The 16,984-nt window shown below is 42.3% G+C and overlaps 2 protein-coding genes across 2 annotated transcripts in view; both read left to right on the top strand.

Annotated features, from left to right (window-relative positions):
- The window catches only part of LOC140264447 (transcription factor TFIIIB component B'' homolog), a 48,655-nt gene extending 43,609 nt beyond the window's left edge, over nucleotides 1–5,046 (top strand). Inside the window, exons 39-40 of the mRNA XM_072360237.1 lie at nucleotides 1,178–1,376; nucleotides 2,054–5,046. Of these exons, the coding sequence (XP_072216338.1) occupies nucleotides 1,178–1,376; nucleotides 2,054–2,182 (328 nt within the window). The 3' untranslated portion in view covers nucleotides 2,183–5,046. The remainder of the gene's footprint in view (nucleotides 1–1,177; nucleotides 1,377–2,053) is intronic.
- A 141-nt stretch (nucleotides 5,047–5,187) lies between these two features.
- The window catches only part of MCCC2 (methylcrotonyl-CoA carboxylase subunit 2), a 32,163-nt gene continuing 20,366 nt past the window's right edge, over nucleotides 5,188–16,984 (top strand). Inside the window, exons 1-6 of the mRNA XM_072359432.1 lie at nucleotides 5,188–5,334; nucleotides 7,767–7,833; nucleotides 10,661–10,745; nucleotides 10,991–11,092; nucleotides 11,650–11,777; nucleotides 15,147–15,259. Of these exons, the coding sequence (XP_072215533.1) occupies nucleotides 5,215–5,334; nucleotides 7,767–7,833; nucleotides 10,661–10,745; nucleotides 10,991–11,092; nucleotides 11,650–11,777; nucleotides 15,147–15,259 (615 nt within the window). The 5' untranslated portion in view covers nucleotides 5,188–5,214. The remainder of the gene's footprint in view (nucleotides 5,335–7,766; nucleotides 7,834–10,660; nucleotides 10,746–10,990; nucleotides 11,093–11,649; nucleotides 11,778–15,146; nucleotides 15,260–16,984) is intronic.

Here is a 16,984-nt window from a genome sequence, read left to right as displayed (position 1 = left end):
AAATAGGCAGATTGACCAAGGGATGATGCTACTGATGTACGACCTGTTTAGGCACTGACAGATGCCCCTTCTGATACAGATATCCATGAGGCTGTAAGACAGACTTAGGGTAACTGTTTTTCCTAGCTCAGTCTAATGCTTAGATATGCACCCATCCATTTGTTACGATTTTCGGCCTCCTGCCAATAAGATTTGGTTTTGATGCAGTACTCGCCATGTTTCTACAAGTACTAATTTTGTCTTTTCCCCATGGGACTTTCTAGCCTGACAGCTCAGAGGATATTGTTCTGATCTGTCCATCCAGCTGTCTGAATTATGTTTTCTTGTTTTAATATACCATTCTACAGTATTTAAATGCTTTAGTTTCTTCTCTCTGTTGTACTTGTGCACACTGTTCTTGACTGTGGTGCTCCCACAGCCCCGATCCTGTTACTTGCTCTTTCATGATATTTTTGTACCAAACAAAACAGGTTATTTGTATCTGGTATCTACAGCAGCTGGGAAATGATGAATTGAAATTAAGAATCCTTGCCTTCAAATTTACTTCCTAAGTTGTTAATTCTTACTTAGCAACATGAGAGGTAGCTTTGATACAGTTTGTACCTCCTCTGTACTTACTTCATTGCTGTGCCTTCTGATGTTATATTCAGAAGCAGAGGTACATTGCTAACAGCAGGCTGAAGCCCTGCAGCAGGGATTCTTCTTTCTGTTGTAGATAGTCCAGGAGAGTCTGAAATAGTTCTATCCTTGGGCATCATGTTTTGTTTGTTTTCCCCACTGATGACGTGACGTGTGCTCTTCTGAGTTCTTCCTGCAGGTCTGTGTCTCTGTTCCTCTCAGAAACCGTTCTGAACATCTGGTAGTTACAGGCTCTAGTTCAGAGACGAGTTACATATTCTTGTTCTCAAGGGTGGAGGTTGTTCAGTGTTCCTTTAACACTTCATAAACTCCCATGTGCCAGAAGAGTTAGTAATACAGAAGTCCTGGGATCACTTCTTGTTTTTTTCCTTGAGAGTTTTCAAACATTTCTGAGGTGTGTGTTTGCTGTAGCATGAACTGGATTCCTGTAATACTGTTTACATATCACTTTTATGGATCGATTCTATTACGATCTTACTTTACTTGTTTTGAGCAGGAGTAGATGAAAACCATTGGGATTTTTATCTTTAATTTGCAGAAAAAGCAGTTCTGAACTTGCAGAAGAAATGCAAAGGAGGAGAGGAGAGATCCCAAACCCACAGATGGGGACCACAAAGCAAAGTCTGAAGGAAACAACTCCCTCTAATAAGGATGATGGGGAATCTTGTTCCTTTCCCTCTAGAAGCACATCGTCATTTGTGGAGTATGACAACGTAGCTGCTGATGCTGTAGTTATGGTATGTTTGCTTCTGAATGTCTTTGCATTTCTGAGCTGTGAGAAACAACGAATTAGTCGCTTCCAGGTGAGCAGGGGGGCATGCTGTGTTCAGGTTCTGAGAGATTGATCTGCTGCAGGGAATGGTTTCTGCCTGGTGCATGTCTAGGAAACTTAAAAGGGAAATAAATTAGCCTTCCTTGTGCACGTCTATCTATGAGCATTTTGGTTTCTCGGGAAGTTGTAGCCCATTTTTCTACTTGTGCAGAAGTTGCACAAGGTTTGTATGTCCCTTCGAGACCGAGTTGAAGCTGTGGGGGCCGCTGCTGATCACTGTGCTTGTGTGTGTAGGTACAAGGTGGTTATCCTGTGAAGTTTTTGGATTGAATGACTTTGGATTGCCTTGTAGCAATAGTTCTGTTTAAACTGACACCCACAGCACTATGTGAAGTCAAACAAAAGGGAACGAGCGCTGCCCAGTACGCGGTCCATCTCAAAATCTTGATCAGCTTTTGCTGCAGAAATATTCCTGGTGTCAGCAGAGGATGAGAGAGGAATCTACTCGTTTTCCTTTTTCCAGTGATTCCCAATTATTTTAATGTAGTCTTGGTATCTGAATTGGCAGCACAAGCATCTACATATGCTTATACTTGCATGCAAATGCGCTCTGTTAATAGTAGCCTTTTCTTTTTCTACTAGGCTCCACATAATGAACCATCCGAGAAACCTCCTCATTGTGCTGAAGATCAAGAGAAGGAAGAGGAACCAACCAAAATCTCAGAGTATTTTTTCAGTGACATCTTCATGGAAGTAGATGACCCAGAATAGTGAACTGGCTTTATAAAAATGGTGGGATCTTTGTGCAACTAACTAAAAAGCTATTATTTTTTAGGAAAACATTGATTGTTTTCATATTAACTATGCCAAATTTAGCATCAATTACTGTTAGTAACTTCCATAAGGATGGAATCATTTTCTTCTACATGGATGTTTTCAGAACGTTGACATAAGCTAAACAACTCCATTGGTGTCATTGGACCAGAACAGTGGCTGCAGGATTAATTTTCACTTGTTTGGATTTTGATAATAAGTGCACATTGTCTTCCAGAAAAGTGCAATGCAAAAAATGCTTATTCTTGTGACGAGCTGCTCCTTTGGATTTAATGCTGAAGACTGCGGTACTGATTGTACAAGTTCTTTACTTCTTTTTGTGAAGTATGCTGTATTAGTGTGTTAGGAGGAAAAAACGAACCTTTTATTTGCAGAGTAATCTCTGTAGATCAGGCTGCAAACAAGGAAAGTACTGTCATAAACACATAGTTCTGTTCAGCACTGCGGGTATTTTTATTAGCATCTCCAAATTATGTATTTTTGTATTGAAGAAGACTTGCATAAACTAAAAGACCCTAGCCTGAAAAGCCCAATGACTTTAGCTCCTTTAAAATGTATAGAGGAAAAACCTGGATAACATTTCATTTATACAATGATAATCTTTGGAACTGTCCCATTGGAGTGATAGGAAGAGTTAATGTTTCTCAGTATAAATGCCAGTTTCCTTCTGTTGCGATTCAACCCAGCAGGAAGCTCAGCACCACACAAAGTGGGATGAAGGAGAACAGAAGTTGTGGGTTGAGATAAAAACAGTTTACTAAGACAGAAAAGGAGAACGAAGACAAACATGCGATAACATCAACATCTCTACAGCGCAACTACTTATCGCTCAACACCCAGCTAACAATACAGCTGCCTGCTGACTGATGCCCTGCTAGCAACTCAAGGTCTCACTGCGTGCCAACTGATGCCCTGCCAACTGCAAGCAGCAGCCCCTGCCCACATCTTTACAGCCTTCTGCATCATGTCGTGTGGTGTGGAATAAAGCCCTTGCTTCATCCAGACCAGTTTTGGGCACCTCAGCACAAGAAGGACATGGAGGTACTGGAGCAGGTCCAGAGAAGGGCAGCAAGGCTCGTTAAGGGCTTGGAGAATCAGCCCTATGAGGAGAGGCTAAGGAAGCTGGGGCTGTTTAGTCTGAGGAAGAGGAGGCTGAGGGGAGACCTTATTGCCGTCTTCCAGTACCTGAAAGGTTCTTACAGTGAGAGTGGGGCAGGTCTATTCTCACTAGTGACAAGTGACAGGACGAGGGGAAATGGCCTCAAGTTGCGCCAGGGCAAGTTCAGGTTGGATATTAGGAAGAACTTCTTTACAGAAAGGGTGGTTAGGTACTGGAATGGGCTCCCCAAGGAGGTGGTTGAATCGCCATCCCTGGATGTGTTTAAGAGCCGCTTGGATGTGGTACTCAGGGATATGATTTAGCAGAGGTTTGTTGTTGTGGTATTGTTTTGTGGTTGTTTTTTAAGAGATAGGCTACTGGTTAGGCTGCGGTTGGACTTGATGATCTTCAAGGTCTTTTCCAACCTGAGTAATTCTATGATTCTATTAAAGTGAGCTTGCTTTAAGGATGTGCTACTTGGAGGCAGTTGTATTTGAACCATTTTCCTCATGTTTCAGGTCTGCTTGTGCTGAAACTCACCGTAAAATTTTGGTGCAGCTTTAGGTTTTAGCTTGTTTCCTTGTGGGAGAATTGTCTTGTTGAAATAGGAAAGTTCTTTTGAGTTCTTATAGGTGGCCACTGAGAGGTCAAGTAATTCTTGGATGTTACTGCACAAAAATGAGCATGTAGGTGTAAGTAATCCAACTACTTCTCCTGGTAATTAATAACAGCAATTAATTTTGCGAAAGAAATTGTTAAGAAAGAGGAATTTGAGATTGTATGATGCTCTGCAGAAACCCGTCTTCACCTTGGGGCTGGGTCATAATTTATTTGCAAATGTTATGTACTGAATTTTGAAACATTTCATGAAGTTTGAGAATGTCTAGCAGTACTTATGAATGGACATTGAAAACTCTGTCAATAAGGAAAAATACACAGGAATAACTACTGCTATTGCAGGTTGTTGTATTAGGAGACCTCTGTCAACCACGCTGCCCAGAGAGGCTGTGGATGCCCCGTCCATCCCTGGAGGAGTTCAAGGCCAGGTTGGATGGGGCCCTGGGCAGCATGGGCTGGTATGAAAGTGGAGGTTGGTGGCCCTGCCTGCATTTAGGGGCTGTGGGGGGTAATCCACCACCACCAGTTCCTGTTGGGAAATCTGGGAGCTTTTGTTCTGCCCGGCACATGTAACTTGAAATGTGTGTGTGTTGTCTTACTGTAAGCATTAGGAAATAGATGAGTGTATCCATTGTATATCTTGTAGATATTTCATTTAGTTGACTTAGTTCCGAACACGCGTGGCATGTTTCAATCCCTATTGCACTGACACAGCCTAAGAATACATTTCTGGGGATTTGGCTATGAAATAACTGCCGTAAGTATTTTCCGAGGTGACAACCATTGTGCATTTCACGGCATGCACTTTGGCTTGCATTTGTATCGCAGCTTACAAAGCAATTGTTTCGTTACTGAGATGTAAGGTGCCTTACCTATGTTGTTAATGGAGGCTCTGCGTTTCGTTCCCTGCAGTAAAACCGTTTGCACTTTGTTTCACAGAACAATCTGAATAGAGACAGGGCTGTGCGACGGGGTCTGGACGGGACTCCTGCCGGCTGTATAATCGCCCCCGTGCTTTCTGTTTGCAAGGAAGTTGTCGCGTCCTGTACATGTAAATGATGTAAATAAAGTATTTTATATTACCTGCGTCCGTCCCGCTCTGTCTCCCTTTCCTCCCTCGGGTGCCGGCCCGGCTCCTCTGGGCGCGACCGATGGCGGGCGGCCCCTCCGTGCATTGGCTGCCTTGTGGGGAGTGGCGGCGGCGGGGCGGTGCGGCGGGCGGTGCCGTGCGGCCGGGCAGTGCTGGGCCGCCATGCTGCTGGGCCGCTGCCGCATCTTCTTCCGCGCCGGTGCCGCCCGCCCGGCCCGCGCCTGCTATGGCGAGGCGGCGGCGGTGGGCTCGCGGCCCGACGCGGGCTCCCCCCTCTACCAGGTAGGCTGGGCCGGGCGGGCCCGGCTCCCCTCCGGCCGGCGGGCCCCGAGGGCTCGGGGCGGGCCTTAGCGCCCGAGCGCTGCTCCTCCGCGTCCCCGAGTGAACCCTGCGGCGCTGTGCGGTGCCACCTCACTTGCAGGGTTGAGGTGTCTGAGAGAACTGCCTGCTGTTGGCAGCTCCCTTCCTGAGGAGAAGGGCAGGGGTGGCGCGGGGTGCCCGGGCTGCGGGGTGCCGGCAGAAGGCGTTGTCATTGGGGAGGAGGAAGGGCAACAGATGCGAGCGGGGTTACAGCGTTCTTACCACGGCGACAGTGGGGTAAATCGCCTTCTAGTGATGGGGCTTTATCAGCATCTTCACCCGGAGGGTGAAAGTTGTGTTACAGCCGAATGGGGTTTTGCAGAAAACAAGCTTTGGGACAGAGCTTCGGGTTACAGAAACTGCTCTGGGACACCTGTATGCATATATATATGTGCCACGGTTGATTATATGGGTGTGTTTAGGTACACATATTTAAACGTGTATAATAACATGTCATACGTGCGCATGTGTTTGCATCTGCGAACAAACAAGCAAAAAAGCAGCAGCTTAATAAATGCATTTACTTTGCTAAGCTGTCGGTGGATTTGTGTTGGTGTGAGGACCTTTAAATCTCAGAATCCCAGGCTGGGAAACTCTGTAGAACACTTTATTTTGACTTCCATTTTTAGCTTCCGCGTATTTGGGCAGCAGTTTGCAATGAGACTCAAGACAGGGAAGGTGGCTCTGTTCCACGAGCCCACCTGTGTGCGGTGGGAGCGCATTTACAGGCACGAAGGGCTGTGAGGTGTTCAGCAGTCGGAGACAAGAATCACGTGCAGGGAGTAACAGTGCAAACACGAGAGTGCGAGGCAGTGTGTGATGAAGGTCTGGCAGTCTGTTTGCTGTTGGCCCTTCTGGATGTCAGGACAGCCAGACAGGTTGTCCTTCATCATGTGCACTGTGCTCTAAGGATTGGCTCTTACGGCTGCTTTGGTTGGGCAGCAGTAATTCACTGCGCTCATTAGGATCTCAGCATCAGTCTGTAACTTCCACTTCTTGGTCCTGCTTTGAGTTCCTAGGAGCCCTCGCACTAAGAGCAGACTTTTATAGACCCGACTGGTGCAGAGGCAGGTTTACAGGAGGAAAGTGTGTCCATTTGCTTGAGTTCTGGGCATTAATTAATTAAGGGGCCACAAAGATGCAGCGGAACTAATAGGTTCAATCCTGCATGGAGCCATTTCTGCCTGTGTTCAAAACCTACATGCATCATTGCTTTTCCTTTGTAATATGAGGAGGTGTCATGTTACTGTTAAAGACATGAAAGGTAAGGTCAGAAATTAACTCCAATATTGAAGCACAGTATTTTTACTGACGGCATAAGAAATCCTTCCATGAATTTTCCTGCGGGAGAGTAGATAAAATAGCTACAGAAGTTGTTAATCCAGAATCAGATAAGCAAGACTGTGATTGCTGTGCCCCTCTTAATTCCTATTTCCTATTTCAAGGTGAATATTTAATCACTACAGTGTGTGAAGAAGCTGAGTGTGCTTAGAGGAAACAGGTTGGGAACAGGCACATGCTACTTCCTAGTGTGACCCTAATCCTATGTGTTCACCTTTTGAATATTAAACCTCCAGGTTTTTTGTTTTGTTTTTCTTTTACTGTTAGATTAGGCTTTCATATCTCCTAAATGAGAATTAGACAGGACTGATTTTTCTCACGCTGCAGTTAATGCATCTTGCAATGCATGTTGCAGTTATACTTTGCAGAGAAGCTACATAGTTCCTAACATTTCTGAAAAGCTGAATTAAGGTTGACTAATGCCTTTTAATCCTGAAGAAGTGGTAAAAACGACTGTAATGACAGCAGTGGTGAGCTGACTGCTGGATAACTCACACCCAAAGCTACAAGAGCCTTTGTTATTCTAAAAGGAGCATCGGTAGTGAGAATACAGACATTTTTACCAAGCTAATTCACTCCAGGTCATTAATCTTCCAGCACAGGAGGCACAGCAGCACTTCATTTGAGTACCCATGATTTATTTTGCAAAGTTCTATTTGTGAAAGGCAAACAAAATGCATAGCGGTAAGTTAACAAAACCTGAAAAATAAAGTTTGAACTATGTAACGACTAATTTTGGTGCTGGTTCATTCAGCTTAGAGCTGGGCTGTTACAGTTCAAACATAACCATAGTTATTGTGAAGCTTGTGTACTCAGTGCTTTGGGATGACATAAGGAAGCCCACATACAGGTTGAAACGGTATTTCTTTAAAGACAACACGGAGCAAGTATTTAATAAGGTAAAAAGAAAACTTGGAGAGAAATTACTGTTGCATGCTATTTTCTGTGTTTCTTTATTAAAGCATCATTCTGTCACCTTTGTTTAAACTTGAGACATTTGTTTCCCCTTTTAGGAAAACTATGAACGAATGAAAGCCCTGGTAACTCAACTCCAAGAACAAGCAGAAAAAATCAGATTAGGTAAGTGTGTTAGTCCAGATTTTAGAAGGCTTTTAAAACTATTCCTCAAATAGAGTGCTTTTCCTTTTTTTTTTTTAAGTGTTTTTCCCCTTAGTTGTATGTTTACTGATCATTCAGGTACAACATGCTAGGTGGATCATCACAGTCTCACAGAAATTTGTGTCATCAGTTTAAATCTACTTTCATCATCTGAAAACCATAAAGCTTTTATCCAAGTTAGCCTGGTTGAAAATTAAGTTGATTTAAAAAAAAAAAATAGGAAAAAAAAGCAACTGACCTTAAATAAGAAAAAAGTCCATAACATTGGTACTCTATTTTATCACAGTATTTAGTTAATGCATTTGTTTGTCAGATGGATTAGGTCTATCCTAATGCTGCAAATAAATTACTGGGAAAATGAAATAAATTAAAGCATTTTGATATAATCAAAAGATTAATTTAATTCCTAGTGAGGCAGAAAGTAAACAAAGTAAATAATGAAAACTAGGTATTTACAGTTGTTTAATATTTTATGAGCTCGAATTTTAGAATATCAGTGTGTTTCTTTAATAAATGTAATGGCAGTTTATTAACAATGAATAAGACTATTAACAAAAGGCTTTTACTGCTGCACTTTCCTCTTTACCTGCTTCTTTGCTTCATCCTCCTGCCTGCTTTTACAACAGCTTGGTATGACTAGTGTGCTTCTGTTCAAGTTGCCTGTTTGTCTCTTTACTTGTAAAGGAGATTTACAAAGACCCCTGGTTTCATTTTGCTGGCAAACAGAAGCAAATTTGTACTGGCCTCTGTCTCAGAGCCTTAACTGCTTAGACAACCTGAATTAATTCCAGTTGACTGTAGACAAGAAAATGTAAGAAGTTTAAAGATGTTCAAGGCACGCAGCTTAGCTCTCCCCTTCTAGTGTTCATTGTAGTAGTAAACTGTCTCTTATGTAATGCAATCTCTTTTACAGTTTTAGAAGAGCACAGTTCATGAGCTTTCTGTTTTTTCTTACTTGCTGTGTAAGAAAATGCTAGGATTTCATCATGATGTGCTGAATTCCATAAGTTCCCTGTCTTGTGTGAGTGTAGAGACTGTTCAGTAGTTCTTCATGTGGCTTATGAGTTAATGATCATGACCTTCTTCACTGCTGTGCCTTTCCTGCTCTTGCATATCATATGATAGCAAGACTAAAGCCTTGATATGCTCTGCCAGGATGTTAAAATATGTATCCTGAGAAGGATTGCTTGACACGTCTTACAGGTGTATGAGGAGAGTTGGTTTCCTACACTGAAGGGTTTTGAGGGATAGTTGCAAACTCTTATTCTTTCTAAGAGCTGTCTTTTGGAGAATGAGCTCTTGCCAGAGGTCTCTTTAATGCATGTTTCATTCCTTGTTGCTCTGTTGGGTAGGTCTTACCCAAGGTAGACCCTTACAGTCTACCTTGTAATCCCAAGCAACAGGAAGAGGATCCCTGCCCCCCAAAAATTTACAGGCTGTAATAAGTAACAACAAGTAGATTTCTGTTGACAAGCAAAAGAAGACAGTCATAGTCTGTCTGCAGTCACGCTAAAATCTAATGGACATCACTGCAGAAATTATGCTGAAGAGGAGCCGTCAAGTTAAATGACCTCTGGTTTGTTTCATCATTGGGGAGGCTGTTACAGTGTGGGGCTTACTATAGTATTGATTGAACTTCTCAGTTCTGGAAGAGAAACTAATAGAAGGGCTCTGGGGCGTGCAGGACAAGCATTTATGATTAGCATGAGGAGAGCAGGGATGGGCAGAGAAGTTGGACATCAGTCAGGAGGTGACAAGCAATTGCTTGAGCACCACTTGTTACATACATTGATAAATATATACAGTCATAGCTATTATCCTTTTCCTTTTTTCTGTCTTTGTGAATAGTTTTATCTCCACACACAAGTTCCATCTTTCTTTCTCCCCCCAATTCTCTCCCCTGTCCCACTCGGATTGGGGGAGTGAGCAAACAACCGTGTGGTGCTTAGCTGTCTGCCAGGTTAAAGCACGGCATCAAGGTGGTTAAGGAAGGTGGTAACAAGGAAGGCCTGACAGGTAGGCTTAACAGCTCTGTTGCAGCAATGCTTAGCTGTCAAATGTAGAAGTGTCTGGAGAAATGTTAGCAAAAAAGTAACTCCTTTACTTTGGACAGGGGGAGACGATTTTAGATTGACAGGGTAGATCAATGGTCTGTCTACATCAATACACTGCTTGGATAAGCAGTTGCTATAAAGGGGCTGAGATGTGTCAACTGATGTGAAACTGCAATGTCTCAAGCATTGAATGACACAAAGCTCTGGAGAGCAAAATATATGATTTAGAGTGGCCTCAGGTAAAAGGTTGAAATGAAGCAAAGATAAGTAAACTTTGATATTAAATGCTGTGTTTCTGAAATCTGTTGCTTACAGTTTTGAAGTAACCTAAGGAGATGAATCCTCATTGTATTGGGTCTTTGAAGGTTGGATTTGGCATAGCTATTTTGAACTCATTCAGAGAAGCTTTCTGCTGTCCTTTCCTCTGTGAATTCGTGTTTTCGTTCTGTTCATTGCCAAGCAGTGAGGGAAAGCTTCAGACAACTATTTATTAGTGTCTTTGCCTCAAGACTAGCTGTAAAAAACAGAAGGAAGAATAGATTCCGAAAGGCAAGCGTTTGTTTTGATATCTTAAATCTGTTTAAAGTGAAAAATGTTATTTATTAAATACATTATTAAAGTCCATACATAAAAAACTGGGAACTCTTTAATACTTCCATTCTGAATTTTAATATAACCAGTGATTTATCTGTCTGTGTTCTCAGTAAGCCTAACAAATGGCTCTTCTATCACAGGAGGTGGAGAAAAAGCTCGTAAGCTTCACACATCAAGGGGAAAGTTGTTACCCAGAGAGAGAATTGACAGACTTATTGATCCAGGGTAAGTACTTTCTCTTTTGAAAAACACATCAAGTTCTCTTTCACAGGTAATGTTCTAGGAGCCTTATTTTCTCATTAGTTTCTATCACCATTTGGAATTTTACAGATGTATTATTTGAAATGCTAATCTGTTGGGTCTTTTTAATCACATCTCAAAAAACTGTATCTTACAAGTGAGATTCACTGGCAGTTAATTATCAGACTGATTGACCTTTAAAGTCCTGTTATGGTATTTGTCATTATTAGGTCTCCGTTCTTGGAGTTCTCCCAGTTTGCAGGCTACCAGTTGTATGGTAATGAAGAGGTTCCAGCAGGAGGTATTATCACAGGCATTGGACGAGTATCTGGGTAAGAGATAGAAGTGATCTACATTACTGGTGTTAAGAAAAGGAAGGAGGTATAGTTTTCTTTAGTTTCCAGTATTAAGCGAGTAGCTTTTTTAAGTATTTCATTTCAGCAAAGTTAGCATCTTAATTCATTCAGTCTGATCTAAAAGGAATTGGCTTATTTTCAGATATTGTTCTGCCCATTAGACACATGTAGACTTTCTGTTGTCTGGTGAAATAGAGAGATTAGTGAATCAGTAAAGCAATCTGCAAAAGACAGGACTGTATTCTAGGCTGAGAATTAGTTTTGCTCACTAGAAGTACCACGGAAACTATTGTTGAAAATGAATATGACATTAGACAGCATTCCTTTGGGGAGTTAAGGAACTGTGAAGCAGAGTGTCGTAGTGCTGAGACTGCTGTTACCATGTGCATTGGAAGGGAATGCGGGTGAGGAGGGCTGCTCCCTTGAGCATCCCAGAGGTTTCATGTGTCTTGGTCAGGCTGCAGCTTTTAAGCAACAAATGTATTTATTTACTACAGATACATTCATCTCTCATAAACTTGTTCTGTTTTTAGGGTGGAATGTTTGATTGTCGCCAATGATGCAACTGTCAAAGGTGGTACCTACTATCCCATCACTGTTAAAAAACACTTGCGTGCTCAAGAAATTGCAATGCAAAACCATCTGCCTTGCATATATCTGGGTAAGTCATGTTGCGGAAACAGCAAGTGATCCTTGTCAAGGGCATCACATGATCTCTAGGTAAAATGCTGATTCTTTTAAAAAGTATTACTGAGACTGGTGAGTCTCCAGATTTGACTAACCAGGTCTGTATTTTCAGTTACGTTTATCCAGATGCATGTCCATAATGCCGTGTTACTGAAAGTATTGGTGGAGTGGACAGGGTGACAGCATGTAGGCTTAGTAGGATTGTTGGTGGAAGGTGTTTTCAAGTAAAGAGGAGGGCTGTAATTACCACTTGAGGTTGTTGTTCATGAAAGCTGTATGAAATTTAGCCTTGCTGTTTGCAAAACAACCATGATTTCTTTTTCAGTCCGACTTACTAGCAACTTCTATATCTCCAGGCAGCTCTTACCTTTTAGTGAATGTATTAGTGGACAAAACTGTGTCCTGCTGCCATTTTGAGGTCTAATGGAATAAGGGACTATGGACATAGGTTTACCTTTGAAAAATGTGTTGGGAACAGATATATGTTGGAAGGAAAATTCAGCAGGGTGCGAGTGATCAAAAAGGTTCCTGGAATATGTTGATAGTAGCTTCCTCTTCCAAGTGGTACGGGAGCACACAAGAAAAGGGGCTACACTGAACCTTGTCCTCACCAACAAGAAGGGGCTGCTGAGTAATATGAAGCTCAAGGGCAGCCTTGGCTGCAGGGACCATGAAATCATGGAGTTCAAATCCTCAGGATGTCAGAGAGGGTGCACTGCAAGCTTGCTGCTCAGGACTTCGGGAGTGCAGACTTTTCCCTTGTCAGGGAACTGCCTGCTGGGGTGACATGGGGTAGTGCCCTGGAAGGAAGAGGAGTCCAAGAAAGCTGGTCAGCATCCAAGGACCATCTCCTCAAGGCCAAAAGCAATGCATCCAAAGAAAAGGAAGGCAGGCAAGGATGCCAGGAGGCCTTCGTGAATCAACAAGGAGCTCCTGGACTTAGGTGCAAAAGCACAGTCTATTGGGAGTGGAAGAAGGTTACCTGGGAGGACTACAAAGAAGCTGCCTGAGCAGACAGGAATCATGTTAGGAAAGTTAAAAGCTGGTTAGAATTAATTTTAGTGAGGGATATTAAGGGGAGCAAGAAGAAAATCTACAGATGTATCAGTGATAAAAGGAAGACCAGGGAGGGTGTGGGCCCTCTCCAGAAAGAAACTGGAGGCCTGGTCACAAGGGATACAGAGAAAACTGAGATGCTCAATGATTTCTTTGCCTCAGTCTTCTCCAGTGAAGGCTTTAGCCATACCGCCCAACCTGCAGAAAGCAATTGTAAGACCTTGGATAAGGAAGATCTGCCTGCTTTAACTGAAGATGAGGTTCAAGAACATATAAAGAACCTCAGAGTGCACAAGTCCACGGGACCTGACCAGATCAGTCCAGGAGTTCTGAGGGAACTGGAAGATGAAGTTGCTGAACCATTTTCCATCATACTTGTAAGTCTGTGGCAGTCTGCTGAAGTTACCACTGACTGGAAAAGGGGAAACATAACCTCCATTTCAAGAAGGGAAAAAAAAGAAGATCCAGGAACTACTGGCCAGTCAGTCTCACCTCTGTGCCTCACAAGGTCATGGAGCAGATCCTCCTGAAGGGCCAAATAAGGCACATGGAAAATAAAGATGAAGTTATTGGTAGTAACCAGCACAGCTTTACCAAGAGCAAGTCATGCCTGACAAACTTGGTGATCTTTTATGGTGCAGTTACAGTGTCAGTTGATAAAGGAAGAGCAACTGATGTTGTCCACCTAGACTTGTGCGAAGTATTTGACATTGTTCTGCACAACATCCTGTTTGCCAAGTTGGAGAAAAATGGATTTGAGTAATGGACCTCACAGTGAATTAAGGAATTGGTTGGATGGCTACACAAAGAGCTCAGTGACCAAGTGGAGGTCAGTGATGAGTGGTGTTCCTCGGGGATCGGTACTGAGACCAGCGCTGTTTAACATCTTTGTAGGTGACATGGACAGTGGGATTGAGTGTAGCCTTAAGCAAGTTTGCAGATGACACCAAGCTGAGAGGAAGTGTCTGTCTGCCTGAGGGCAGGGAGGTCCTGCAGAAGGATCTGGATAGACTGGATAACTGGGCTGAGGCCAGTTGTGTGAGCTTCACTAAGACCAGTTACAAGGTTCTTCACTTTGGCCACAGCAACTCCTTGCAGGAGCTTGGAACCAGATACTCTTAAAGGTCCCTTCCAACACAGTCCATTCTGTGATTCTGTGAAGTCAGCTTTTGTATTCCAACTTTGAGCTGTATAGTCACTGTATGCATTCTGCCTGTCAAGGAGCTCACCAGATTTGAGTGTTTTCAGTTTTCGTACCTGGGTTTGTGTCAGTTCATTTCAATTATGAGATCAAGAGGGAGTGCTCTGTATTCAGCCAGCACTTTGAACATGTTATTTCCATGCCATTTGGTTTTCTGTTTCCGTCAGCGGTCCCCTTGTAGATGTTGATTGCCTGATGTGGACACTGGGTGCCATTTTTCACTGAGAGTCACTGGTTTGGCCATTTTTGTGTTCAGGTGTGGCCTACTGTACTACACTGGCAGTAGTGACCGGGTTAGAGTTTGTGTCATTGCCAGAGTTGATGTTGCATTTCAGAGTAGTTCTATAAGAGCGGAATAATGAATCAAAGCTCTGCATCACAGTAAAGCTGAATGTAGGAGATTACTGGCTACAGTTGTGCTGCATGAGAATGTACATGTAGACTGTTGCTCAGAAAGAGAACTTGGTGGAAGCCAGAGTGGTTTGAGATGCTTGGCATTCATGTGCATTTCTTTCTCATCTTCTGTTCCTTAGAGTTTTTTCATGTGTTTTCATGTTTCTGGAATGGAATGATAGCTGAAGTCAGCGACCTGTAATTTGGAAAGCACATCATGAGTCAAGGGCGTATATGAATGAAACTTCTGAAGACAATAAAAGGTCTTCAGTATGTCTGGATAATCTGTGTGTTATGTATTTCAAGGGCTTTCAGTGGTAGTTTCTTCTTTGGAACTTGTGACAAAATTGCAATAGAAAAGAAGATTTTAAGATGTACAGTGAAAGTGTTCTTAGTTTAAATGTTTTGCATTAAGATGAATCTATAAGATTATGTAAGGAATTTGGATTGCATCTCTTAGCACATCTGGGTTGGTTTTTTTTGCTGGAGGGGAGAGTGGATGTTGGTTGCTTAGTCGTGTGATGTTGCTAGTGTTTCATTTTCAAAAAGGGTATCATAACATACCTAGATTCGTGGCAATACATGCAGCATTAGCATGTGGTACCTATTTTAACTAATCTGCAGATGTTTTACTACTAACTTCAGTATATAACACTGTTGAGAGATGTAATAATGTGTTTTCATTCACTGTAGTTGATTCTGGAGGAGCGAATTTACCTCGGCAAGCAGAAGTATTTCCAGATCGAGATCATTTTGGTCGTATTTTCTATAATCAAGCAATCATGTCTTCGCAAGGAATTCCACAGGTAATTTGCTCTGACTTGAGGCTGAAGTGTATTAATTAGCTTTTATACTTGCAGCTTTTGTCAGATTTCAGGGTTTATATCAGAGCTTTATTTTAGACAGCACAGAGCTGTGCTGACCTGATGGCCCAGACTGGGGATTAGAGGCACTGTAAACACATTAACTATCCACAAAAAGTCATCATTTTGAAAAGACTGCCTTCTTCTTGGCCTTAATGTTGACTGCGTGACCTACCTGCTCCTATCTTGGAGTGGGAGAAAGGAGAACTTGACAGTATGGTAAGTAGGTTTGTGTAAGGAAGCAGTAGAAAATCTCTTGAAACAGTTGATTATTCTGCATCATTGCTGTAAGGGTGAGGACCTTTTTGATGATGGCTAGTAAATGAGATGTACTTTTTGCTAAGAGTGGTATGTGTATATTTTTATACCCATTTTATATGTGGATCACTGTATGATAAAGCTGCTCTGACATTGAAGTCATTTTCTAATGTATTAATGATGCATAGAAGCATTGTGACTTTTAGTCACAGTTCCTGGATTTAGAAATGGTTTTGTGTCATGGATATTTCAGGAATGTGTTGAGGGCAATTTTTCTGATGCAGGTGGCCAACTAGGAGAGGTGCTGTAGTGGGTCTGTTACTCATGAAGAGTGCAGAGCTTTTTGAGGATGTAAGTGCTGATGGCAGCCTTGGCTGCAGGGAAAATGAGGTGCAGAGAGTAAGATCTGGATGTAAATGAAGAAGGTAAGTAGAAGGATTAGGACCCAGGACTTCAGCAGATCAGACTTTGGCTTGCAAAGGGAGCTGTCAGCTGGAACCTGTGGAAGGTCACTAGGCAGAGGTATCCATGGTCTTTGAAGATAACCACCTCCAAACACAGGAACTTACTATCCTGATGTACAGCAAAGCAAACCAGTTCCTTTCTGTGGTCACTGTTTAGTCAGTCAGCTCCCAGCCTCTTCACATGCTTGCACATCTCTGTCATTTACCCCCTTTGCAGGCTGAACAATTCAAGTTTGCTTAGCAGTTCCTGATATGTGTTTGTCATACTTCTGATGATCCCTGTTTATTTTCTCTAAATCTATTGTCAGGTTTTGTTGGATACTTTCTGAAATGAAGGGAACAAAGGACTTTATTGTTGAAGGAGACAGTCACATGGCTGTTGTACTAAAAGATTTTAAGTTTCAATAAACATTTTTTTGCTAGGGGCTCCAATCATTATCTGGTATCTTAGTGGTGGTTTTTAGATCTTATGTTGAAGATGAATATGTAAACCCAATTAGTAAGGCTGAAATTACTGAGGTTATGCAGGGCCTTGCTCGAAAGTCCTGTCTCTTATGTCGTGCTGCTGTTTTTAGATATACCTGGAAACAACATTCATGCATTTGCAGAGTCCTGAATGTGTCTTTGTAGTGCTTCATTAGACTAGCGCTGTAGACCTGCAGTGACCCTAATCAAAATTAAGTGCTCAAGGGGTTTGCCTTGTAATAATGCACTTACTGTTTGGTATGATGTGGATAAAAGTAATTCTCTTGAAATGACACTAATGGAAATTTTACTCTCTTAAAATGTTTAAAGAGGGCTGGGGATGAAAAAGTTGTTCTTGAAGTTATTCCTTCATTTAAAATATGTAATGAATGTCATTTGTTTAAGGGTTGTTTCTTTCATTTCTTTCATTTCAGAAGAGCACTATTAACCTTTGTAAATCAGCTATTGATTCTGTGCTAAC

Source organism: Excalfactoria chinensis, chromosome Z, assembly GCF_039878825.1.
Source record: "Excalfactoria chinensis isolate bCotChi1 chromosome Z, bCotChi1.hap2, whole genome shotgun sequence".
Taxonomy (NCBI): Eukaryota; Metazoa; Chordata; class Aves; order Galliformes; family Phasianidae; genus Excalfactoria; species Excalfactoria chinensis.
Note: the sequence above shows the minus strand (reverse complement) of the source record. Positions and strands in the feature narration are given on the sequence as shown.